At 40.0% G+C, this 25,248-nt stretch overlaps 1 protein-coding gene across 1 annotated transcript in view; it reads left to right on the top strand.

Annotated features, from left to right (window-relative positions):
• RELN (reelin) overlaps window positions 1-25,248 on the top strand; it is a 430,874-nt gene that overhangs the window by 99,449 nt on the left and 306,177 nt on the right. The window contains exon 3 of the mRNA XM_026648676.2: window positions 14,364-14,499. Coding sequence (XP_026504461.1) covers window positions 14,364-14,499 — 136 coding nt within the window. The remainder of the gene's footprint in view (window positions 1-14,363; window positions 14,500-25,248) is intronic.

Genomic DNA, 25,248 nt, shown 5'->3' with positions numbered 1-25,248 from the left:
GGGTAGAGGTGTACTAAGGTTTTCTGTTTGTAGTAAATGTCCCTTAATATAGATAATACAGCCAAAAAGACATTATAGCAGATATATATAGTATTCCTTACTAATGAGAACGTTAGCATCAGTGCTGTGAAATGGTGAGGGTTTGATTGTTTTTCTGCTGTGTTTTGTTTGTTTTTGCTTCCTTTGGTGTGAAGATTTTTGTTATTACTTTCAAGTGAGGGGGCGGGAGGTGTCCTATTCTGTGGGTTTTCTCCTTAGCGTTTACTGTTCTATTTTCAGTGGTCTGAAAGCCAATCTGATAAGTACCTCAGTATGCATAACCAGTATTCAAACACTGTTTCCTCCAGTAAACTGCTAATTTAAATACTAACAAATACCTAATGCATTATTGATTAGTAAAAGTAATACAGTTCAAAGTTAATAAAAGTGTCAGACTTCCAGCTGTGGGTAACCAGAATGCACTGAACTCTGGCCACTCCTCCTTTGGCCCTCCCACATCTTCTGCCCAGGTGTAAAAGTCAGAGAGGATAGGTCCACACTGCAATTAGACACACACGGCTGGGTGTCCTAGAGCCTGGGCTTCAGCTCAGACCTGAACATCTATGTCACAATTCAACAGCCCCTTAGCCTGAGCCCGAGTCAGCTGGCACCAGCCACAGGTTTTTAATTGCAGTGTAGACATACCCCTACAGACTTGAGGAAGGTTTCTGCTCCCACTGTACTGCCTGAGCAATGGAAAATTTGTTGATCAGAGCAGAAAATTACTACATAAACACTGTGAATTTTATAGATTCTCAGTTACAGATGGAAAAAACCCAACAATATATTTTAGGCTTATTAAGGCAGAGTAATTACGGCACTTTCACACTGTGTTCTGATCTCTGCTCATCTACAGTAGTTCAAGTGAACTGGGCAGTGAAATTGTTTTCTCAACCCATGCTTTCAGGAAGAGAACTCCTGAAAACTGTCAGTTTCAATAGAAGATGCTCCATTGAACCAACCAATACATATTTTCACTCCACTCTTCCCCCTATCTTTTCCCACCACTTTGTCTGAAATACATGGGACCAGATTCACATCTAGAGTAAAGCAGCATAGCAATTTCCCTTCACTGAGAATCTGGTCCTTTGCTGCCAATAGTGGTGCGGATTGAACAGGTTTTCTTTTGGTTTTGAATTTCAATTTTATAAATGTTTGGGAACTTTTAAATATTTTCCCTTTTCTCACAAGGGGGAAAAATGTCATATTCATTATTAAACTACACCAGTGTCCATCTTTCAACTGAATTGATGTGAACTACTGTGTAAACTCCTTCTTTTCAGTATGCTTTATGCTATCATGTTAAATCCTTTGTCTTTGAGAATAATCTTATAGAAGTGGTAAACTGTATTTGTGAACTGACCTCGATGTATCTGTAACATATTTGAAGGTACAAAGGATACGGTAGACAAAACCAGAACTCATTTACTGCTATTAGTAGTCCTGATCCAGCAAGTACTTATATTTATAATAAGAACTAGCTCTTATACAGCTTTTTTCACCTGTAGATCTCAAACATTAGTAATCTTTACTCATGTGAGTGGTACATTATCTTCAACAGGGCTACTTCTGTGACTAAAGATTACTCACATAAATAAGACTTGTAGGATCAGTCCCCAAATAAATGTTTTCAGCCATCAGCACTGATTTAATTAAAATTATCTTTCAATCACATATTTCAAGTTCTACACTATGTGTTTTGTAAGATTTCAGTCAGGGACAAGGAACACCTTGAAAAGAGTAATTTAATTGGAAACAACCAGTGTTGATTTAGGAGAGAGAAGTTTATCTTGGTAACTCTCTAAATTTCTTTGAAGATATTATTGTGTTAATAGGTGAGGGATCTGCTGTGGGTATTATAAACAGTACATATTTTCAAGTTGACTTTTAGACAGGTTGTGATAAGGAATCATGGAATAAGGATAAAGTAACTTGTTGAACAGAAAACTAGCTGCAAAACAAGAAACAAGGAGTGGTTGTAAATGATAAATTCTCTAGTTGAAAAGAGGTTGCCAGAGGGGTACCTCAGGGATTGCTTTTAGGACCTTGCTGTTATACTGTACATAATTCATTGGATGAGAATATCAAAACATCAAAATTAGTGGATTTTATCAAATTTAGAATTATAATAAGGAACAATGCAAGCTCATAAAAGATCACAGTCCCCTCTTAAGCCAGTAATGGTAATGTTGGCAAATACAAAATGTGTCTGTTGGCAAAGGACCAAAATAGAGATGTTACCAGGGGAAACTGCTGCCAGTAACTATTATATTCATTTAAAATAAATTAAAAAGAGACTTAGGGTTTTGTAGGTAAAACCTCGGAGCCATCATCCCAGTTAGTCAGACAAGGCTACATAAAGGGCAAACAGAATAATGGGCTATATCAACAAACAAAATACAACCCAAGAAGTGGTAGTTACTCTCTACACAACACTAGGGCAGAGCACAACTAGAATACTGGGTTAAGTTGTGATCATCTTTTTGTAGGATATTATTGCTGTAGCACAAATCAGGATGATTGTAGGGTTTAAGAATACTTGCCATGTGAAAAGGTTAGTGACGTTTATCCTCACCGAGGAAAGAAGATTTCCAGTGATTCTCTGCTTACAGCAAAGCAGAATTTTATTTGGGGTTACTTACTGTCAATGTACTGAAAGGTTTGGTTAGATGATTCCCATGCTTAACTGGTGTGGGTCAGTATGATAATGTTAGCCAAGACTATGAGCCGGGGCATAATCTCACTTCGATTAAGATAAATTCAGGGTAAATACATTGGTTTGAATTGGGTTAATTGGATTTACACTAAAGTAAGAAGCAGCAGAATCTGGCTATACTTGCTACTGAGAATGAACCTGCTAGGGGCTTCGTGCCTCTAACAGTATAGAGGTTCTTTGTCAAACTTGTCTCTGACACAATAACTACCAAATAGTATGTCTGATATTTGAGCTTCTAGGAGAAGCTTTAAAACTTACAAAATGAAAAGATTTAAGCTAATGCAAAGTTTTGAAAAAATTGCACGAAAGCTATTTACACTGATGAAGGGCTTAGGAGCCAGTTACCATAATTATGTAAATGGAGAAATTAATATAAACCAGAGATATAATATAAAACAGCCATTTTCCCAAAAGAGAATACACCGCTAAGTAAGGCCTGTGAAACCAGCAGTGCAGAATGAAGGTGTCAGTCTAATAGATTTGTATAAAGCGAAAGATATAGTAAAAGACAGCATTAGAAAGCTGGTATGCTAAAGAGAGTAAGGATGCATTTAAAAATAGATAGTGGGTGAAGGGCAGAGATGCCAAACCCGCGGAAAAAATGCAGAAATTGGGCTTGTTTTGGGCTTAATTGGCTTGTGAGTTGCTTGTTGGCTAGTTTTTGGTTTGTTGCTTGTTTAGCTTGTTGCTTCTTTTTTTTTTTTTTTTGCTCCCAGCAAGCAGGGGTAAGGGGGGGCAAGCAGGGGCAAGGTGTGGAGCGAGTCAGGGATGCACAGCGGACCCACCACAGTCCCCGACTGCATGCCGGAGGGACCTAGTTGGGGTTCTTAGAGCTTGGCTTGTTTTGGCCTTGTTTTGAAATAGGATTAACTTGATTTTTGGCTTATTGTGAAAGTCGGGGTGCTTATTTACTGTGTGAAAGTTGGCAACTGTGGTGAAGGGACCTGGGGAAGTCTTTGAAAAGTGAATTTTCTCTTTTATGACTTCACTAGTAAGGTAGCTTATTAACATTTTCTATTTATATTAACTCCTGGTCTCTGTTTACTGTTGTTAAATCCATTTGCCTTAGAGCATTTTATGTCAGATTGTTCTCTAAGGAGCACTTACACATCAGCTGTAAATAATTCTCTCATCCTCAGTGACAGTGAGCACCCTTAAACTGCCAATACATTATGTATCAGCATCCCCACAACCCCATCCTTCAACTCACACAGACATCACACATTACACAAGGGATCTCATTCAGTGTTTTGGGGAATTATGCAGATCAGAGGGTATATTCACCTCCCAGTGCACTGGAATTTCTAAATGTGTAACTTCTGTTAAGTTTATTGGGACTTCCATTCATAAATCTGTGAAATGAAAATATTACCCCCAAGCAGATTCTAACAATAGGCCCTGAGAAAATTTTTAACAATCCTTTAAAAGTAGGACATTAAAAAAAGAGATTAAGTAGAATTTTCAAGGTTTTAGAATAAATTTGTTAAATCTGTATATTATGGGCTCATTCTTGCAAACCCTTCCAAGCAAAATTGCTTACTACTGTAGTCAGTGTGCATGGTCATAAAGCACTACATTTGTAAGTGTATTCACAATCTGGCCCAGTCTAGTTCATGTCTGAATCCCAAATCATGTAATGGATCGGGAGCTGAACTCGTAATAAATTATTGTTTTTATATATATTAAGATAATGTTTATAATTTTATATCCAGTAAAAGATTATAAAGTAGATATTAAAATTCCTGCAACCTGATTCAAATGGATGGTCCACCTATGGTGGATTCAGTTACTCTGTCTAGGCCCTGGTTTGTTTCTGGATACCAGAATAGTTAAATGTTTTACTTACAGAGTCAATTAAACTGTTGTCCACTTATTCATCTCTTTCATAAAGTTCATGTTAGCTTATGGGCAATATTTTCCACATTACCACGTGCACTGAAAGGCTTTATTGTTTAATAATGGAGGAGCCTTGGGATTATTTTAACAGTAAAATAATCCCAAGGCTTCAATGTAAAGCTTGTATATTGATGGGTAGAAGACTGCATCTGCCAGAATTACTAGTCTATTCTTTTTTCATAATATTTAATAATTTATCAAGTCATGCTGACCCTTAGCTGATTGCAAGAGCCAAGAAGTGCTTTAGAAGTCTGTTACATTCTATCAAACTAGATGTGTGTTTTTTTCCCATGAAGCAGCATGTAACCATCCAGAAAAAATCAATCAGCAGCAATGTATTTTAGGTATGAGGGTGCAGTTCACTTAGGGCCGGTCCTGTAACCCTTATTCACTCTGAGTAGCACTTAAGTGAGTAGTTCCATTGATTTTAATGAAAGTACTCACATGCAGAAGGAGGCCCTTATTGTACATTTGGATGTAGTTTTAAAAAAAATAGTTTTTAATAGTTTAATAGTTTTTAAAAAAAGGCAACTAAATGTTGATGTTTCCTTACACACATCAGTCCTTTTAGTGAGAACCTTATTAACACCGAATTCTTACATTCTTTTTTTAAATGCATATTTATGTAACAAAAAATTACTCAGGAAGGATTTTAATTTCCTTCCTACTGCTTTATAGAATTATAAAGCAAAGGTTTCTGAATCATGAAAAATGGTTGATAATGATCCAAGGTAATGGGCTGAAATAGTCTTCAGTTGCAGTAATAAACTGGAAATAAAACATTACTTCTTCCATCATAGATAAACAGAGGTCGTATTCAATGAAAAGACATATTTTGTAATAAATACTGTTTCTATGCACTTTGTGTGTACGTTTAAATCTACAATGTCTGATTTTCAATAAATAATTTCCAAAAGAGCCAGGAGAGATTTTGAAGAGCAAGACATGTACAGCATCATTTTTTGATATTTTATAGAATTTTTCATTTTTGTGCCTTTGGCTCCCAAATATGTAATTGAGAAGGAGCACATATACCTGATGCCCAAGGTTCCCAGCTCAGAAGTAACAAGAACACCTAGAGTCTTTCATTTTACATTCTTATCTAATATTAACCTTTTCATTCATTGTCATATTTGGTTTAAATAAAAGCCAAGTCCTAAGCTTTCTGCTATCTGGTGTAGCATATAAAATGCTATTACAATTTTGATTTATATCTTCAAAATGTTTGGGGAATATGCCAGGAATCTAGGTGTGCAAAAGAAATATTTTTTAAAAAATTTGCTTTTTAGAACTTCGTTTCCAATTGATCAGCATTACATAATTGACACATATGACTCATGACTAATACAAAGACTTTCCTATGACTTTGTAAATGATGATAGAAGTGCATGTGAATCTCTGTGGGCTCATTAGTGCTCTTTGGGGGTACTCCCCAAACTCCTCAGGACACCAGGGCTTTACTCCTTTATACAGTGCAGCATCCTTCTCCATGTGGGCCACTTGAGGGATTGGGATCCATGTCCTCACTTCCTGCCTTCCCTTTCCTGTTACTATTAGAATGCTACATAGAGCAGGTCGGAAATGTTCACCACGCTATATTGGAAAATGGCAAATCACTGGAGCTAAAAGTGCTCACTTCTAGGATCAATAGCTCTGCATTCAAGAGCCTTGCAACCCCTGGATCCATATCTAGAGCTGGGTTTCTGGGGACTGCTAGACGCGCAGCTTTGCAGCAGGGAACTTGCCAGCCCCCAGAGTCCTGTCTAGAGCTGGGTCGTTGGGGATTGCTAGATTCCCAGTTTTGCAGCAGGGAGCCTGACAGTCCCTGGCGGGGAGGGGGGTGGGGGAGGCTGTTAAGCAATGGTGTAGCTACAAAGGTGGGAGTGGTGCGGTCACACCAGGACCAACGAGATCATGGGGGCCCAACCAGCAGAGGATGCTTTACCTGTAGGCAGACTAGCAGCCCCCAGCTGGGCTGCCAGGGAAGTGTTCCCAGCCTCTCCCTGGCCCCAGCATGGGTAAGATCATGGCTATGGCTCAGGCACTAAGAGGCTTGGGGCTGCTCCTGGCCATTGCTGGTGCTTTGGGCCCTGTGTGCCCTGCTGGCTGGACAGTTGTTGGGCCCCTGTCCTGGCCATCACCACCACCCTGGACTTGCCCTGCTTCAACAGTGAGGAGCTCATCCAGAAAGGTGTGGGAAAGAGATGCACTGGGGTTTGTGATGTATGCTGGGGGCCAGGCAGTGAGACCGGGTCGGGGGTACAGAGTGCAGGAAGCCAGGCAGGCAGGGGGTGTCTGGGTGCCACTGTGGTTGAGCTGAGTGGCTCCCAAGGAAGATTGCCGGGGCAAATTGGGTGCAGATCCCCAGCCCTGGGGGGTGGAGGATAAGGATGCTGGAGGGAGGAGGACCCCAACTTATTGTACCAGGGCCCTTTGGGGCCTTTTTATACCACTGCGATAAGCTCCCAGTCCTGTGGCACAGAGCCTGCCAGTCTGTGGAGCCCTGACTGAAACCAGGGCTTTGTGGGCTGCTAGGCTACCTGCTCCATGGCAGGGACCAAGCCAGCCCCAGGACTCTCTGCTGGATTCATACGCTCCTCGTCATGATGCTGGAGCCTGGAAGTCCTGGGACTGGCTTACAAAGGTCTGCTGTTCCAGGGCGGCCCCTTCAGTCTGACTGCCCTGGGACCAGGAACCCCACAGCTTCCAGACTCCCAGGTCGCCTAGCTCCCGGGCTTGCCTGCTCAGGGGAGAAGCTCAGGGAGCTAGCTGGTCCAGGAGTTTGGAAGTCCTGGGGTTCCCAGCCTTGGGACAGTCTGGATGGCAGGGCTGCCTTGGAGCCACAGGCCCTGGCAGCAGCTCAGTGAGACTGACTGGCATGTCAGTTTCACATTTTGTTTCAGAAACAGCGTGTTTCAGCATTTCCAAAACAAAATTTTGGATTCACTGAGAAATTTTGGCAAATTTGGTTTCGTTCCACTGTGGAACAAACCAAAATGTCAAAAACCTGAAATTTCCTGTAGGCTGAAAAATGTACATTTTGGCCTCTTGTAATACTATATGCCCCAGGGCACAGGGAGGAACGCAGGCACTGCAGTTATGCTCGGCCCTTATGTGAACCATCTAAGTAGGGAAAAGAGTCTTTGCATCTTGCTCCTTCCTCCTCCTCTCCCTCCACACCTCCATGCCCATATGTAAAAGTCAGGCACAGTATATCAGCTTCTTAAATCCTCGTAAGGGTTTGGATTATAAAGAAGAGAAAATTCCTGATTAAAAAAAGTGAAAGGATCTTCTTTTCATATGACTTTTTAAAAAAGTCTTCTACCTGCTAAGTTGGATTTCTTACTGCATCCCTCTTCTATGTGTCTGCCTTTTAGCATATCAGCTCTTGTGTGCAGTGACTGTATTTTTGTGCATTATACAGGGCCAAGCATACAGTTGGCACAAAATAAATAATTTTTAAAATAAGAGAAATTTATAAATGAAAAACAGCTGTTGGGGCTAGAGGGGTTGAGCACCTGCAGCTTCTATTGATGGCAATGGCAGTTGCAGGTGCTAAGCACTGCTGGGATTTGTCCTATTATATTTTGAAGACAAACAAAACTCAGATAAATCTAGAGAGGGGAGAGGGGAACTGGACTGTGGTAGTGTATGAAAATCCTCAACGATGATTGAGCACACACTGTAACGCAGAAGAGTAGGGGACTTCAGAGAGATGCTAATGACTTTCATGGAAGCAGTACATGTCTTAGAGCTGTGGATGCACAACTGCCACAAACCTTTGAACATTCTTTGATAAACTAGATTCCCTAGGAAACATCTGGTTATTTACAATTCTGGCTGTACAGATTTATAAAAGATGGGTGAGGTGACCCGAAGAAGAACTCTGTGAAGCTTGTCTCTTCCACCACCAGAAGTTGGTCCTCATTCAGCTTGTCGCTCTCATATCCTGGAACCAACACAGCTACAACACTGCAAACAGATTTATACAGATGGACATACAGATCTTCAACTATTATCTGATGGCTTTTACTTCCTTTGACAATTTTTTTGGATGGATGGACTTTTGCATCTCAGATACATTCTAGCTGGCCAATAGGACATGCTGAGAATATGGTGAATACACGGTGCTTTGGATCAGAGCCAGATGCCTTAAAATAAGGAGTGTTCTGTGTCAGAAGTTGTTTGTGGGATGCAGAGAGTCATTCAGTGTTTTTTGAGAACCGTTGTATAATTAGTTATTTTTATTTCTAATTTATTGTTTGCAGTGGAAGCCTCCTTTATATTTGTGCTTGTTTATTTTCACCCACTGAGCCAGCATTCTGTTTGGGAAGAGGGTTTCCCATCAGGAGGTGAAATGCTGTTGCTTTTCATAGCAGAGGAACACAAGAACATTGGAGGCAAGTGGGAAATATTCACTGTGCCTTTATTTTCATGAATGTTTAAAATATTTTTTCCAGTCCTTTCCACCCCATGTTCATTATTTTCACCACAGTGATTTGTTGTTAAGCTGCAGTAAGACATTTAAGGAAGGGGGTTTATATATTATTTTGCTGAAGTTGCAACATACTGTTGTTGTTTTTTAATGTTCTGAGGCAGCTGATCTCCCTAATGGAGTTAATCACAGGGAGCACAGATACTGTAAGTAAACAGAATTGGCAATTTATAGAAAGTAGTAGAAATGCTAAAGAATGAATAAAAAAATTTCTGTGGAAAAATTTAATGAGTTGCTTTTTCATTGTTAAGAATTTTTCCAAGTCACTTCAAAGTGGTTCCTTTTAAAAAGAATAAACTTAAACTCTGAGGATGTTGTGTGTGCTTGGTGTACTCTATGCTTTTTCTGACGGCCAAGTGCCTAAAACCCAGGGTCGTCAGTAACCTTCAGGAAGCGTCTACAGAAGGAAAGAAGGGACAGGAGCATGTTCCCCAAACTGCTGCTCCTCCCCAACTTGTTGAAGGATGTGCAGTATTAGATCTTTGTCCTCTCCCACTTTCTGATTGGCTTTCGAAGGGAGTGGGGCTTCTGTCCATCTCCACTCTCAGTGCTATTACTCTTTTGACTGAGCCATTTAAAGTATATCGCAGGGGGTTCTCAAACTGGGTTTTGTGACCCCCTTGGGGGTTGCAAGTTTGTTATATGGGGGGGGGGGTCATGAGCTGTCAGCCTCCGTGCCCAACCCGAGCTTTGCCTCCAGCATTTATAATTTATTTATAATAGTGTTAAATATAAAAAAATGTTTTTAATTTCTAAGGGGAGTCACACTCAGAGGTTTGCTGTGTGAAAGGGGTCACCAATACAAAAGTTTGAGAACCAGTGGTCTATAGCTTACTGCCAGTCAGCCAGTGGAGATCTGCTCCACTTCCAACTGTGCAGTCACGGATCACTGTGCATGTGCGCTACCACCTCCCTAATATCAACTCTAAGGGCCCAATCCTGCACCACTGAAGTTAGTGGGAATTTTAACATGGACTTCATGAGAACAGGAGTTGACCCAAAGACTGTGGGAATGGGTCAGAGACATGGACTCCCACCCCTGGGCAGGAGGCAAGTAGTTGCATGTGCACAACACAGCCACCCCTAGGGGAAGTTGTCCTCTCAGTGCAGCCTGTAGCACTATGCCATTACAGATTCAAACTGGGTCCGGTAGCTGAAGTTGGAATTGAGTTAAGCCTAATGCCAATGAAAAACATGACTTCTTATGTGGCACAGATCTTGTTTTAATTAAAAATTGAATTACTCTGGTGGTCGATTTCAGATTCACATATTAAAAACATCTATAGAGAAGAAAGGAAAAACTCCACACAAGGGCCAGGTACTTTTAACGAAGTTTAACCACAAATGTATAAGAGCAAGCGTATGCAGAAAGCTCTAACAGCCTGGATATCTCATCAGTAGTGTAACTGTTCGAAAGAACGAGAGACAAGTTCAAAACTGCTAACCAGACTTTTTTTGAAGCTGCCATCTAGTCAGGGGAAAATGTCTCTCACAGCTTGACATCTAGGCTCCAAGAATGTCCACTAAGGCATGGTCTACATCTAAAACTTTGGTTGACCTAGCTATGTCGCTCAGGGGTGTGAAAAATTCATTGTTGGCTATCCCTCGATACAAGGATGATGTCTGCCAGAGGGGAAAAGGTCATTGTTGAGATTTAAGATGGCTGAGGAGCCCAATCCGTGCTCTATACGTTTTTCCACATATATGACAGGTGGTTTCTTGGAGAAAGCACAATGCTGTCCGGGATGCTGTACGCTTTCCTTCCTCCTCTGCCATTTCTCAGCCTTTAGAGCAAGGCGATTCCCTTCAAAATGGGCTGAGGCTTCATGTATGATGTGATGCCATTGCAGTCTATTGCCAGCCAGCTCTTCCCAATTCATGGGGTCAGTGCCCCAAAATTCAAACCCCTGAGTGATGTACTTAAGCCATCCTAAGCCTCAATATAGATATGACTTCTTCTGTCAACCTAGCTACCACCACTTGAGGGGTGGATTTACTACAGTGACAGAAAAACCTCTTCCATTCCTCTGAAGCAAGTGTATGTCACAGCACTACAGGTGTATAGCTGCAGCACTGCAGGTGTACCACTATAGTACCTGTAGTGTAGACATAGCCTCGGAGGATAAGGAGGGCTAGGAAACTGAAATGATGTAATTGGCACCTCACCAACTTTTAATTACTGGGAGAGAAGTCCAAAGATAACATTTCAAAGAAACCTTTGTTTTGAAAGATGCTTTTATCAAGGTCAGTATGGTGAGGGAGATTTTAATGTAAACAGGAAAGGATTGGGGGAAGGTTAAGTGATGGGGAGGAGCACAAGACTCCTCCAAAAGTGGATAAAACCATAAAGTCTTTCTATCAAAAAGTGTAATTAGCACTTTTTAAAAAATTTGAGAAAATTGCCCAGGGGTCAAAGCGTGCATGGTGTGTGTGTGTATGTGTGTGTGTGTGTGCGCGCGCGCACACAAAAGTGCTAGAATTCTACAGCAAGCCCCATTCATCATACCATTTAACTGAAGATGATCGGAAGTGAATTAAAACCAAATTAGAGCTCAAAAATAATTGTAAATGGGAAATCATCCAATGGAGATTTTTCTAGTGGGATCTCAGAGATCGGTTAAATGTATTTAGCAATGATCTGGAAGAAAAATGTTGCTGGTAAAATTTGCAGATAACACAACAATTGGTGGAGTGGTAAATAACGATAAAGACAGGTCAGTCCTACAATATAATCTGGGTTATTTGGTAAGCTGAGCTCACTTGAACAAGATGCACTTTAATGTAGCCAAATGCAAGATCTTAATTCTAGGAACAAAGAAATTAGGTCACACTTACAGGATGGGAGACTGTATTTTGGAAAGCAATGACTCTGACAGAGATTTAGGGGTCATTGTGGGTAAACCAATTGGATGTGAGCTGCCAGTGCCATGTGGTAGCTAAAAACTAATATGGTCCTTGTGTGAATAAGCAGGGATGGAAATAGGGAGGTGTTATTATCACTGTATACCGCATTAGCAAGATCCATATTGGAATACCATGTCCAGTTCTGGTGTCAACACTTTAAAAGGATGTTTTCAAATTGGAAAGCTCTTAGAAAAGAGCTACAATAATAATTTGAGGTCTGGAAAATCTTTTGTTCAGTGAAAGACTAAAGAAGCTCATTTATTTAGTTTATGTAACAGGTAACCTGATGGTATATAAAGTACCTACATGGGGAGAAGATTTCTGATAATCTGTGCCTCTGTGATTGAGGGTGTGTGTTGAGTATTTAATACTCATGTTCACAATCTGGGAGCCTGGTCAATTCCCTGCTGCTTTTAGATGTTGCAATAATCGCCTAAACGATATGTCCCCTCCCCCCCATCTGTTTCTGGGTAGAAGGTTGTGATTATTTGTTATGGATATACACTTCACTATGATCATCCATGCCTTAGCGTCACCTCTAGATTACTATTCACAGGTTTATTCCTTGAATTTATCTAGAATTTGAAGCTGGTGCAGAATTTGTCAGCCCACTTGTTAAGCTGTGTATCTCACCCTGAGTCATTGTCCATGATCAGCACTAGCTGCCTGTTGCCTCCTGAATGGATTTTAAGGTGTTGGTTTTGATGTACAAAGCCCTAAATGATTTACTTGAGAGACCACTTTTCTCTCCGAACAGTAGTTGCAATCTCTGAAGATAGTCAAGTTGGAGCTCCCTTGGTTTAATAAAAACAACGAGGAGTCCGGTGACACCTTAAAGACTAACAGAGTTATTTGGGCATAAGCTTTCATGGGTAAAAACTTAGTGGGTTTTTTACCCACGAAAGCTTATGCCCAAATAAATCTGTTAGTCTTTAAAGTGCCACCGGACTCCCAGTTGTTTTTGTGTATACAGACTAACACGGCTACCCCCCCGATACTTGGTTTAATAGAGAGGATGCTGCTGGGTATTCTTCACGAAGGTCTTCAGCTTTAAAAATCACTCCAACTCTGGTCCCACATAGCTGGAATCGGTAGGGTATGTTGCAAAGGTCATCTGTTTGCTTCTCAGGAAAATGGCAGGGGGGATGTTTGTTTATTTTCTATGCTTGGTCATTGTTGGTTGGGTGAGTAAGAAGTTAAGCATAATTGCTAGAGTTGCATTTCATAAGAATTGTACTTCAAAACATTTGTCAAGGAGCCTAGAGCCAGTGGTATCTATTCTTATCAGAACTGAAATAAATAGAACTGAAAATAAATACCAGCTCAGTATAAACATTTTGAAGTATAATCACATAAGATCTAACATGAACGTTTTTATACTTGAATGTACTGCTGCCATTTGCTTTCCTTTTTAATCAGACTCACAATATGCTTAGTCAATGTGACTGTTTTCTGAGTTGAAGGGTCAATATTTGAAGAAAATAATGAGAAACAAGGTATTTACTTTTGATAACTACATTATAAAGGACAGTTTAAACATTTACTGTTTAATATACCATGTAGAAAAGATTAAAGATGTAGTAATTCAACTGAATACGAATGCCTTCAGTTTCAGGGCACAATTCCAGTGACTTCAGATAGCAAGCCCAAAGGTGTTAAAAAATAATGGAACTGTGCACTAATTTGTAAGCAACAATAAAAGGGATCTGAGTAGAAAAAAGGTTGCTGTCTGCTAGTGCTGTTGCTTTGTTTTAGTAATACAATTCTTTTATCTAACGACGAACTACAGTGAATTCCAAAGAGTTGTTTATGTAAGACATCCACATTCAAAAATACATAAAAAGTTGTTGCAACAAAATGAAAATGAATTTAAAGTGATAGAACTCTTATAAAAAGTGTTAAATTTGTTGGTAGAGTTTTTTCCATTCTTTCAAAGATTATGGGCCAGATCCTTAATTTGTGCAAATCTGTGACGATAATGGTGCAACATCGATTTATACCATCTGAAGATCTGGCCTCCTCCTTTTGGGGAAAAAAAACAAACCAAATTCAGATAGTGTTACAGTGTCATGAAAAATAATGATTGCAAATTGTTTGGGCCACATTCAACGTTGGTGAAAGCAGAGGGCAACTCCATTGACACTAGTGGAGTTAACTTTGACTATACCATGGCCTTTTGGTCTTGATTTCCATATTGCCATTCATGAAAGCAAAATGTTGTAGATGTAGATACAGTACATAACACTATTAAAACATTGCAATGAGTCATTGAAATATGCTGCTTTTTATCATACCTTTCTGTCTTTCTCTTAGGAATTATGTCCGATCGCCAGTTTGGAAATCAGTTTATGTGCAGTGTGGTTGCATCTCATGTGAGTCATCTACCAACGACAAATCTCAGTTTCGTTTGGATTGCTCCACCTGCAGGAACAGGCTGTGTGAATTTCATGTAAGTTTGTGGAACAATTATCAAAAACAATATGGTTGTTTTATTGTTGAATGGCTAAATAAATATAATAAATACTAGTTCAGTATAAACATTTTGAAGTATAATCACATAAATCTACCATGAACATTTTTGTACATGAATATACTATGCTGCCATTCACTTTCTTTTTAATCAGACTAACAATATGTTTAGTCAATGTGACTGTTGTTTGCAAATAGTTAAACTGTTCAAACTGTCTGCACTATAAACTTGCAAATATAAGGATTATGAGCTCAGTCCTGCAAAGTGTTGAATTCAACAGGAATTAAGAGCACTCAGCATCTTGGAGTTGACCAGCACCTGGCAGAATCAGGCCCTTATACTTTAAGGACTGAAAGAATTAGGTAAATGTTTTCTCACTTCACCTCTCGATGCCTTTTTCCATGTACACATGGTTGAAGGTACCCACTGTTCTTCACCATTCTTTCCAGTCCATAGCGGCTTCATAGGTCTTGGGGTTCCGGTCCTTTTCTCTTCTAACTTCTCTTGACAGAGTCTTTCCATCATATCCTCAGTCTTCCACATCCTGTCTTGTTGTTGTCTTTTCCCCACACTTTCTTTGCTTGTCATTCTTTTCCCATTCATATCACATATGCAGCCCACCTCAAATGTGCACTGTCCAGCCTATCTATCTCTGAGAGTCCCAAGTCCATCTTCTCTCTAATTTTTTCCATGCACACTCTGTCTACCCTCCACTTGCCTGCAATTCTCCTCAGTATATTACGCCTGGAAGAATTCTGTGCCACATGCAGAATTCATTTCCCCCTCGCAGAAAATACATTCTGCCCAAGAAGTGCTGCAATTCTGCCTTTTGCCCCCCAGAAGCTGCTATGGCATCAGCAGCATGAATGCAGCTGGCTGTTCTGGCACCACAGCAGCCTCTGGTGGGCAAAAGGTGGAACTGCAGCATTTCTGGGGCCAAATGTATTTTCTGTGGAGAAAAAAAAAATTCTGTGCATGTGCAGAATTCTCCCAGGAGTTGAAGTTCATCACAGCACCCTGCCCACAGACACAGGTTAAGACAGCCACAGTGGGTCATATGGGGCTGCTGGGCGGGGAGACCAGGAGATGCAAAATCTGTGTGGAAGGATGTTCCCTGCTTGATTTTTTTCACCTGTGTATGCTCACATGCAGGTTTCCTGTTGTTTCCTTCCTTCCCCTTTCTGCTTGATGACTCTGTTTACTGCTTAAATACAAATTAATGCAAACACACTCCCCTTTGTTAAGGACAAGCCTGTTTGACCGGTTTGATGCTACATGAGTTTTGAACATACACTTTTAACATCATATGGGGGAACTTCACACACAATGTTGCTATGTATATTTCACCATGATAAGATTGACCAGCAAGTTATGAGTTTTCAAATGATACCTCACAAGGCATACATTCTACAAAGATGAGTATAATAGTATGTATTGTGCAAATACAAGGATGCATTCTGTCACAAGCATATCCTCAGCATACATCAGTTTTCTCTGTCTCCATAGCCTAAGTTATCTTACTAATTAACTCCATAGGTAGAATGAAGAGAAGTGGACTCTGCACACTGCCTTGTCTCAATCTCACTGTCACCTCAAAACTCTCTGAAATTCCATGTATTGTTACCATCTTAGCTCTTGACCCTCAATACAGCTCCTCCATCATCTCCATTTCTTGCAGTCCCTCTCCCATCCATTTCAGTACTCCAGACACCAGCTCATGTAGAACCAAGTCATGCTTTCTCAAGAGTAGTTATGTGCAGTGTACTTGTAGCCATGTCGGCCCTTGGATATTAGCGAGACAAGGTAGGTGAGGTAATATCTTTTATTGGATGAACTTCTGTTGGTGAGAGACAAGCTTTTGTGCCATAGAGAGCTCTTCTCTCCAGGATCTGAAGATACTCCTATCTATCTCATAGAACTGGAAGGGATCCCGAAAGGTCATTGAGTCCAGCCCCCTGCCTTTACTAGCAGGACCAAGTACTGATTTTGCCCCAGATCCCTAGGTGGCCCCCTCAAGGACTGAACTCACAACCTGGGTTTAGCAGGCCAATGCTCAAACCACTGAGCTATCCCTCCCTCCTAGCATCACAGCAAAATGCAAGGTGGAACAGATTGTTTAGCATAAGTAGTTAGCACATATTATAAGGGGATCATTCAAGGTAGAGTGGCCCGTTAATACCTCTGCAGTGAAAGCACAAAAAGAGGGGGTTAGTGGGTTATAGATTGTTGTAATAAGCCATAAATTCAGTGTCTCTGTTCAGGCCATGATTTTTAGTGTCTAGCAAAGTAATGAATTTAAGCTTCCAGGCTCATCTTTTGAAAGTGTGCAGGTTTCCTTTCAGGATGAGGACTGATAGGTCAGATATAGAGTGATCGCTTTGTGCAAAGTGTTCACCCCTGGGTGATAGGGTGTTATGCTCTCCATTTATCATTCTTTCAAACTTCTATCTTACTGCAAATATTGCATGTATAGTACCCTTCCCTTCTTAAAGCCATGTTGTCCTTTCATATATTTTCCTCCACCTTGCACCTTAACCCTTACCTCCAAAACTCTCTCAAGAACATTAAGAGGCTGATTTAGCAGGATGATGCCCTGATAGATGCTATGATTCTTTGCACAGGCCTTAATCTTTCAAAGAGGGACCATCAGTCCTTTTCTCCAATCATCTGGTATCGTGATGATCCCAGGAAATGCATAAGTGTCTGTGAAGTCACTTTATTCCAGTATTTCTAACTGCCCTGATCATATCAGCAGTTATTTCATCTTCACCAACTGCTTTACCATTCTTCATCTTATTAAGTGCTTTTTCTACCTCCTATACAGAGATCAATACCATTTGAGACTTCTCCGTAATTGTCGGTGATGCTTGCACTCACAACTCTCTCTTCTTATTTAACAACCTTTGGAAATACTTTTTCTATACCTCTACCATCTTTTTAGGGTTCATCACCACACAGTTCCCATCTTCCAGACTTAAAAATTTCTCCATATCTTGTGTTTTGTTGTTCTGTTTTTTTGTCTATCCAAAAACCAATATCCTGTCATCTTCTCCAGGTAACATTTTCCAGTGAAACAAAAATGGGGTGGGGTTCAATTTGTAGGTTCATCCAGGTTTTTGAAAGCCTGGCATTTGAGTAGGAACTGAGTACTTCTAGCCATTGATCATATTGTGGATGTAAATGATCAACTGATAATTAGTTATCCAGTGACTGTGTATATCACTTTCATATTTCCACTCACTTTGTGTCCATTCTTAATCCTAGGTATTTAGTAAATGACAGATCTATTTTGATATTGTCCAGATTCCAAGTCTTGACATAAAACAGAATAAACCTATCATACTGAGATATCAGAAAATCTTAATAGCCAACAACTTTATTTTTTTCTTTTGGGTAATCCAGTTTGCTTACTACATGCAAAAATCCAGGATATTAATTCTCCAACTGATTCTCTCCGATAATTTTGTTTTAAAAGCCTGAATCATCATTAGGTTATATTGTGCCATATTAAGTGCTGTCAGAGTTGCAAAGCATAACATATCCTCGTATTCTAGCAATGTAATATACTTTTTGAATGTCACCTAAAAAAAACTAGAAAAAGCAATTTCCATTCATCCAGCCTAAAGTTTTGGTAAATTAGGTCTCTGAAGAGAAACACACCTACAGTAGGGTTGGAAATGGAAATATTTCAGGCCTGACTCATTCATAAATCAAATTAAAGCCAGACTGTGCCATAATTATATAGGTGAACAATTCAAACAGTTTGAGGTTTCTAAGGCTTTCTACGTGTATGTCTCTTGTCACTCAGAATAGTGGCATCTGTTATGCTAGTCAAAATGAATTGTGCTGTCTGTGTTTTAGATGAGGATTTTTTTCCTTTCCACCACCACTGACAAGCTGCGGGTATCAAAGTTCCACATACTCTTACTGAAATCTTAAGTTGTTCTTATATTTAAAAAAGTGGGTGGGTTGGTTGTTTGGGAACATAAGTGCAGGTGGGTAATGTAATGACTACTGATAGGCTGCTTTTAAAATTTTAGCCTTTAATACTATCCTGTACTAACAATGTGGCATTCTTTCTATTCTTAGGGCACAGTGATCATAGATTGGATGTTAATATATCACAAACTGCAGTGACAGTGAAGATATATGTCCCTATCCTATTTTTTTAACCTCAAATAGTAAATTGGAATCAGAAAGTAGTTAAGATTAATGATGGTGGCCTTTTTGGAATATATACATGCCTCTTTATTTTCATGATTCAACCAGAGATGTTTCCTATAGCACATAGCTTTGCACAGCAGCTGTGCATAGTGACTCAAAGGAAATTTACTTTTACGTTATCACAAGTTATTATTATTATTTATTATTTGTATTATCACCGCTCTTAGGAGCCCTAGTCATGGATGTGGACCCCATTGTGCGAGGCACTGTACAAACAGAACAAAGAGACAGTCCCTGCCTCAAAGAGTTTATAATCTAAATAGACAAGACAGATGCAGGGTGGGGGAAGGGATAGAACACACAGACAAAGTGAACCAATGTCATCTTAATGTCACAGTTTTATTTATTTTTATTTTCTTTGGTTGGATTTAGTTAGCAGGGGATTGGCTAAATGGAAAGAAAATGAAGGGAAGAGAATGAGGGGGACAGGTGCGGAGTGAAGCTGAAGTGAAGAGACTGTGGAGAAAGGGAGGAGTAGGGGAGGGTTGAAGCAGGCAGCTAATCAGCACAGGGCAGAGAAAGTCCTGTCAAAACTTCAGAAAGATATCCAAGAACCGAAGATCCCAGCTTTGGGTGCTTCTGTCCTAGCGGCTGGAGATGCTGGCTGGCTCATCTTTGCAGTTTATGCCCAAGCCCATGTGGCAGGGCAGGGGAGGGGGGAGGCACTGCCTGGGTCCTGGTGCCCCCAGAGTAGGGGGTTTCCTCTGTAAGGTTCTGGGTCCGACAGGGTGCGAGCAGGAGAGGTGGCCTTGACTGGGCCCCATTTTCCTCACTTTTCCCTGTTGCAGCAGTCCCTGCTTTGGCTGCTTCTCCCCAACTGGCTAAAGATTCTGGCTACCATTGACAAAATATTGTCACTGCAGTTTTTTGCATTTGTTTAATTTCCATGTTCTAAAAAGTTAACTTAATAAAAGACTTCATAACTAACGTAACTTTCATAATAGCTGCAGTATTTCTATTGGCCTCACACACATTCTGCAGGTTCTGTAACAAACACAAAGCAAAAAGTAGTAAGTGGGACATACTGTTGCTACTGTGTCTAGCTTTACTGGAGTACTGTACCACAAAATAATAGCTCCTAAAGAATGGCATGATTTTGCTGCTAGTTGCTACCCTGAAAGATACAGTAACAACAAAATGATTCATTTTTCCTTATTTCTCCTCCTCTCTCTTTAAAAAAATTTAAAAGATCAAGTGTTGCAGAAATAAGAACTGAAAATGTTACATCAAATTTTATGACACTCTTGACAAAATAAATAGATGCCAATATTTACTCAGTTGCAGAAAAGAGTATAAACTCAGATGGTCATATTCAGACAGACATAAGTGAATATGGAACTCTACTGAAATCAATGGATTGCACCCTCTTACACCATATCGGATTTGAAACTAGCTGTGTGAATAATGGATTGTTTTGGTTTACTGGCAATTAAACATAAAAATATTTGGGTCAAAATTTTCAGTGAAACAAAAAGTAAAACAACATTGTGTTTGATCAGAAAAAAACACATTTCATTTCAATTTCCAGCATTTTTTAAAATAAAAAAATGTAAAAAAAAGTTTAAGGAAACTTAAAAACAAAAAGCTATTTTGAATTGAAAAATTAAAATCTTTCTCTTTGAAAATTTCAAAATGAATTTTTTTATTATGAATTTTGTCCCCCCCCCCAACTGAAATAATTTGGCAAATAGAAAGAAATTGTCAAAATATTTCATTGTCACAGAATCTGCACTTTTCAGTCAAAAAAAAGTTTTGGTCCAAAAATTTACATTTGGAGAGATATAAGTGGAGGTGGAAAGTTCTACTTTCCAATTCAAAACAACCATTTGTTTTGAAGGTTCCCTTTGTATAATGATTCCTCCTCCCAGCTAACTGAAAGTATAGAAACTGTTAATCCAGCTCTAGTCCATGCTGGTGTCTATACTTTGAGTTAGCTGGGAGGAAGAGTCATTATACAAAGAAATCCAGAGAAGGATAAGAAGACGTTTTTTCTTCTTTCTACCCCTATTTTATTTCCTTTCCTTCTCAGATGTTTGTTTCTCTTCTTTTAAAGGATTGCTCATGAAATAATTGTTGGTCCTACCCAAGTCTGGGATTTTCAGGTCATTTATAGGAGTGGTGACTTTCCAAAACATGTTTTTGCTAGCATTTTACATTGAATTCCTTTATTCCTGAACCAGTATTTTGTATAATTTTCACTTTCAAGGACAGCTGGAGGACAGGTCTGTGAAAAAGTAAAAGTTACTATAACTGCAGATTTACATTTAAACAAATTTACGGTGGGTTTTCAAAAGCCCTCAGTGCTGGCATAAAACTGTTCCCACTTATACCAATGGGAGTTTTCCCATTGACTTTAATGGGAGCACAGTTAGGCCATCAATGATCACTACTGGAAACCCTACCTTTAATTGTTTATATAAACAGTTAATGTACACACTAGGGAAGGCACCTGTCCAAGGAAAATGTAAGCAATTTATGTTTCTGAATCATCATCAAACATCCATAGTCTGCTGAGCACCACTGCACCAGCCAGACCTACATCGTGTAGTGAAGTTCCCGGATCTGGCTCAACCCTGTGAATCCACGAATCTCTGAGTCAGCCCTATGGGCAGCAACATATAGGAACAGTGCATGCACCCCTTTACCTGTTGATGGAGAGCTTGAGAGCATGGTGTATTGGGGCATTTTTGTCCATCCTTGTGACATGGCTGAAGAGCTTACAATGCTGCTTTTTTAATATAATGAGCGAAGGCCAGATCTCTGCAAGATTATTACATTTCTCGCAAAGTCAAACCGCTGTATGCTCAGGATTTGGTGTTGACCGCACGAATGGAATGTCTCTAACCACTCCAAGTCTGCTTGTAAAAGGGTCCTGGTTTTTGACCAGTATAGTGATAGAGATAGTATATAGGTTTGATAGATCTGGAACTTTGGCTCAGCAAGAAGACATTTGTGCATCCATAAATGAGATATGGACTTCATGCAAGGGGTGGTAAGATCTATTTGTCAAAGAAAGTCCAGTTTGCTGCAACCACTTGAGCTGTGCTTGGGTTCTGGTGGCCCAACTCTGACATTCTGGACCTTGATCGTCTGTCATGAGATGTTCAATCCCATAGTGTGGGCAATGTCTTAGAGACCTTGGAGGATGCGGATGAAATTCTCTGACTTCTCCACAAGCAAGGTAGTATCACTGGCATAGTCTTGGTTGGTGAACACTTCTTGACCAACCTTGATTCCAAGGTGTGAAGCAGCAAATCCTAATATCCAGTTAATAGCTCAGCAGAATAGTGCCAGGGCAAGAATGCAACTCTGCTGCACATGTGAGGCTGTGCAGAAATGTGTTGAAAGCTTGATCCAACACACACACTCACACCAATACCGGTATGAAGATTACGCACCATGCCACTGCTGAAACAATCGGCTTCGGGTGGTCTCTCAAGAAACCTTGGCCTTCTGAAGAGTTCTTGCTATATTAGCGAAAAAGGCAGAAGCACACAAACAAGGAGTTGTCCAAGAACATAAACAGCTGAAAGGCATATTCCAGGCCACAGCAAAACATGACCATGAGATCTACATCAACTAACTGGCTGACAAAGCCTAAAGTACAACAACCTGCATCCTGCCTGAATCAATACATACCTGCCTGGTAGCCATAAACAGCCTTTTAACATCCCCCTCACAAAACCAGACAGCTCTCTTTGCTCATCGATAGACGAGGTCCTGAACTGATCGGAGACACATTATGAAAGCTCACTGAACTACACATCTGCTGACAACTGTCCAGAGCTACATGAACCACATGGCTGCGGACCCATGTATAAGCACTGATCCTCTGTCACTTGAGGAATATGCAAGGCCACCTAAAAGTTATGAAATGGACATGCTGCTGAACCTGATAGTATTCCACCTCAGCTGCTCAAAGGTGTCTTGGAACCAGTGAACAACTGTTCTTAAAAGTGTGGGCTTCAGGCAAAGTACCAGCATCATATGTCCATGTACAAGGGCAACTACAAGCTGATCTCAGTGCTCTTCATCATTGTTCTGCTTGATAGGATGTTGCTGCTCCTTAACAGACATCTTGACAAAATTAACTTTTAAACAACACATGCCACCACCTTTAACTACTAATCTAGTTTAAAAATTAGTGTGAATTTAATACTTATGAAAGATGCCAGAATGAGTACCCAGGAGACTGTTTATCAACAGAACAGGAACAGCACAGACAGCAGTAATGCAAGCCTCTCCATGCTGTTGCCAGTATGTCTGTCTCAATTCAGCCTCTATAGCCATTCAGTCCTTGACCTCTGCTGAGACTGATAACAAAGTTGCTAATTAGTGCCAGTTATGGGGGTGGATTTTTTATAATGTTGATACCTCTGCCCTGAGAACTTGACAGAAACCACCAAACCAATCTCTCACAGGCCACCTAATAGCTATCCTATAGTAACTTTTAAACACTACTGACCTGGGGTGGAGTTCACCAGACGTATAGGTGTAGGAAAACAAAAAACACAATGAATTCAAGTTAGTAGCATCCACACTTAGACTGACATGATTTAAAATATTGTAATGTATTTATTTAGAAACCGTTTAAAGGACTTCAGGAGTGGAATATAGAATTAAATAATCTCCAGTTTAAGATTGAATTTCAACTCATAATTATGTTCTGAATTTTGATCATTCTAGTAATCCTACACTCTCTATTATTCATTGGAGCATGGTCTCTCATTTACACTGCCTACCTTCCCCAAAAGGTCGTCATCCTTTCAATTTAGGACCAATATTGTATCTCTTTGTAGCTCTTAATCTTCTCCATGTTTTACAGTAACCATCATCCCTTAACCCCAGCCAGGCAGGTATGTGAGGAGTATCTTCATTACTGATATGCTTAAATGCCAAGGGCTGGGGAATGGGAATACCAAGGTCATTTCTGAATGTTAGGGACAGATCCACCTCTTACTTAAACTCATGTTAATCAGAAGTAACTTGATTGAAGTCACTGAAAGTATACTATTGTAAAATCAGTGAGAGGAGAACCCAGGCCCTTATAGTCAGGGCCGGCTACAGGCACCAGCTGAGAAGGGGGAAGGGGCGGCACATCAGGCTCTTCGGTGGCAATTTGGCGGAGGGTCCCTGTCCCTCTCGGAGGGAAGGACCTGCCGCCGAATTGCCGCCAAAGAAGAAAGCGGCGCGGTGGAGCTGCCGCCAATCGCGAAAACCCTGGAGCCAGCCCTGCTTATAGTGAAATCTTGTCCCTACTGAAGCCCATGGCAAAACTCCCATGGACTTTAGTAGCACCAGGATTTCACCCTTGGTCTCTCTGTGCTCTGTTAGAGCTCAATCCTAAAAGGGACTGAGCACACTCAACTCTCATTGAGGTCAATGCAAGATTAAGTTTCTTCTCTTCTTTTCTCAGCCCAGTTCTGTTTATAATTGTATGTAGTCTGATTATTCATATTATGTATAGGATCATGTGAATACACACTTATACTGCAAGTCACATAGGGCTAGATTCTGATACCTTTATTCATGCTCTCTCTTGACTCATGCTTTACTCTCTTTACACTTTACTCCATAGGTAGTCCCATTAAAGACAGTAGGGACTATATATCATGAGTAAAGGTATCAGAATCTGGGCCATAGTGATGACATGCATCAATTTTACAAGATCTGTTCTGTCTCTGTGCAATATCAGATAATAAACTATGCTTAGATTGGCAGCATTTGAGCTATTGTTTATTCTTGTTGTCTAAATATCTCAATCAACAATAAATACATAGTGGCATGCTTTTAGAAATACATCGTTTATGAAAATGAAAAGTACAGATATTTCAAAGCAGTAGAAATCTTCTGATAGCAGCTTAATATGATACATTTGAATATTTCCTTGTCTTCCCACCAGAGATATTTAAAGATGAACTCTGGCAATGTAAATTTAAAAAATATTGAATGTCGAGTAGAGTAGTTTTGTCGGCAAAATTTGGGACTGAGCCTAAGATGTGCTGAGCACCTGTGACTCCCAACCAATGGGAGTTGTAAATGCTGATTACCTTTCAAAATCAGGCCCTTTGTTTGGCCAATAAGTCATTTTACTGTTTGTATGGAAATTTGCATAACATAATATCTTTCTATTAAAATTTGCTGTTACAATTTGTTCTTTGAGCTCACTCTAACCTAGTTAAGCCCCTGCTTGTATTGGCTTGACTCCTTTGCAAGGTGATACATAACATTATAGCTTAGATTGTTAAGACGGGTGCTTTTATAGATAGCTTCACTTACCAATTTGTGAAAGTGATAAGGATGACCTCAATTGCAAAAGCAATTTGTGCTTTAATCGCTGGAATAATTTACTACAGAAGTCTCTAAATACAATATTATAGAGCAATATTCAGTGTGTTATAGAAAAATATTCTTTTCTATGTGTTTAGAAGTATATATGTGTCATACATTTTTATTTTTAATTAGTCACTGAAGAAAATATCATTTTGATTGCTGCTATGAACA

Source organism: Terrapene carolina, unplaced genomic scaffold, assembly GCF_002925995.2.
Source record: "Terrapene carolina triunguis isolate 2854851 unplaced genomic scaffold, T_m_triunguis-2.0 Scaffold68, whole genome shotgun sequence".
NCBI lineage: Eukaryota > Metazoa > Chordata > Testudines > Emydidae > Terrapene > Terrapene triunguis.
The sequence above is the reverse complement of the archived record's forward strand: the minus strand, read 5'-3'. Positions and strand labels throughout refer to the sequence as shown.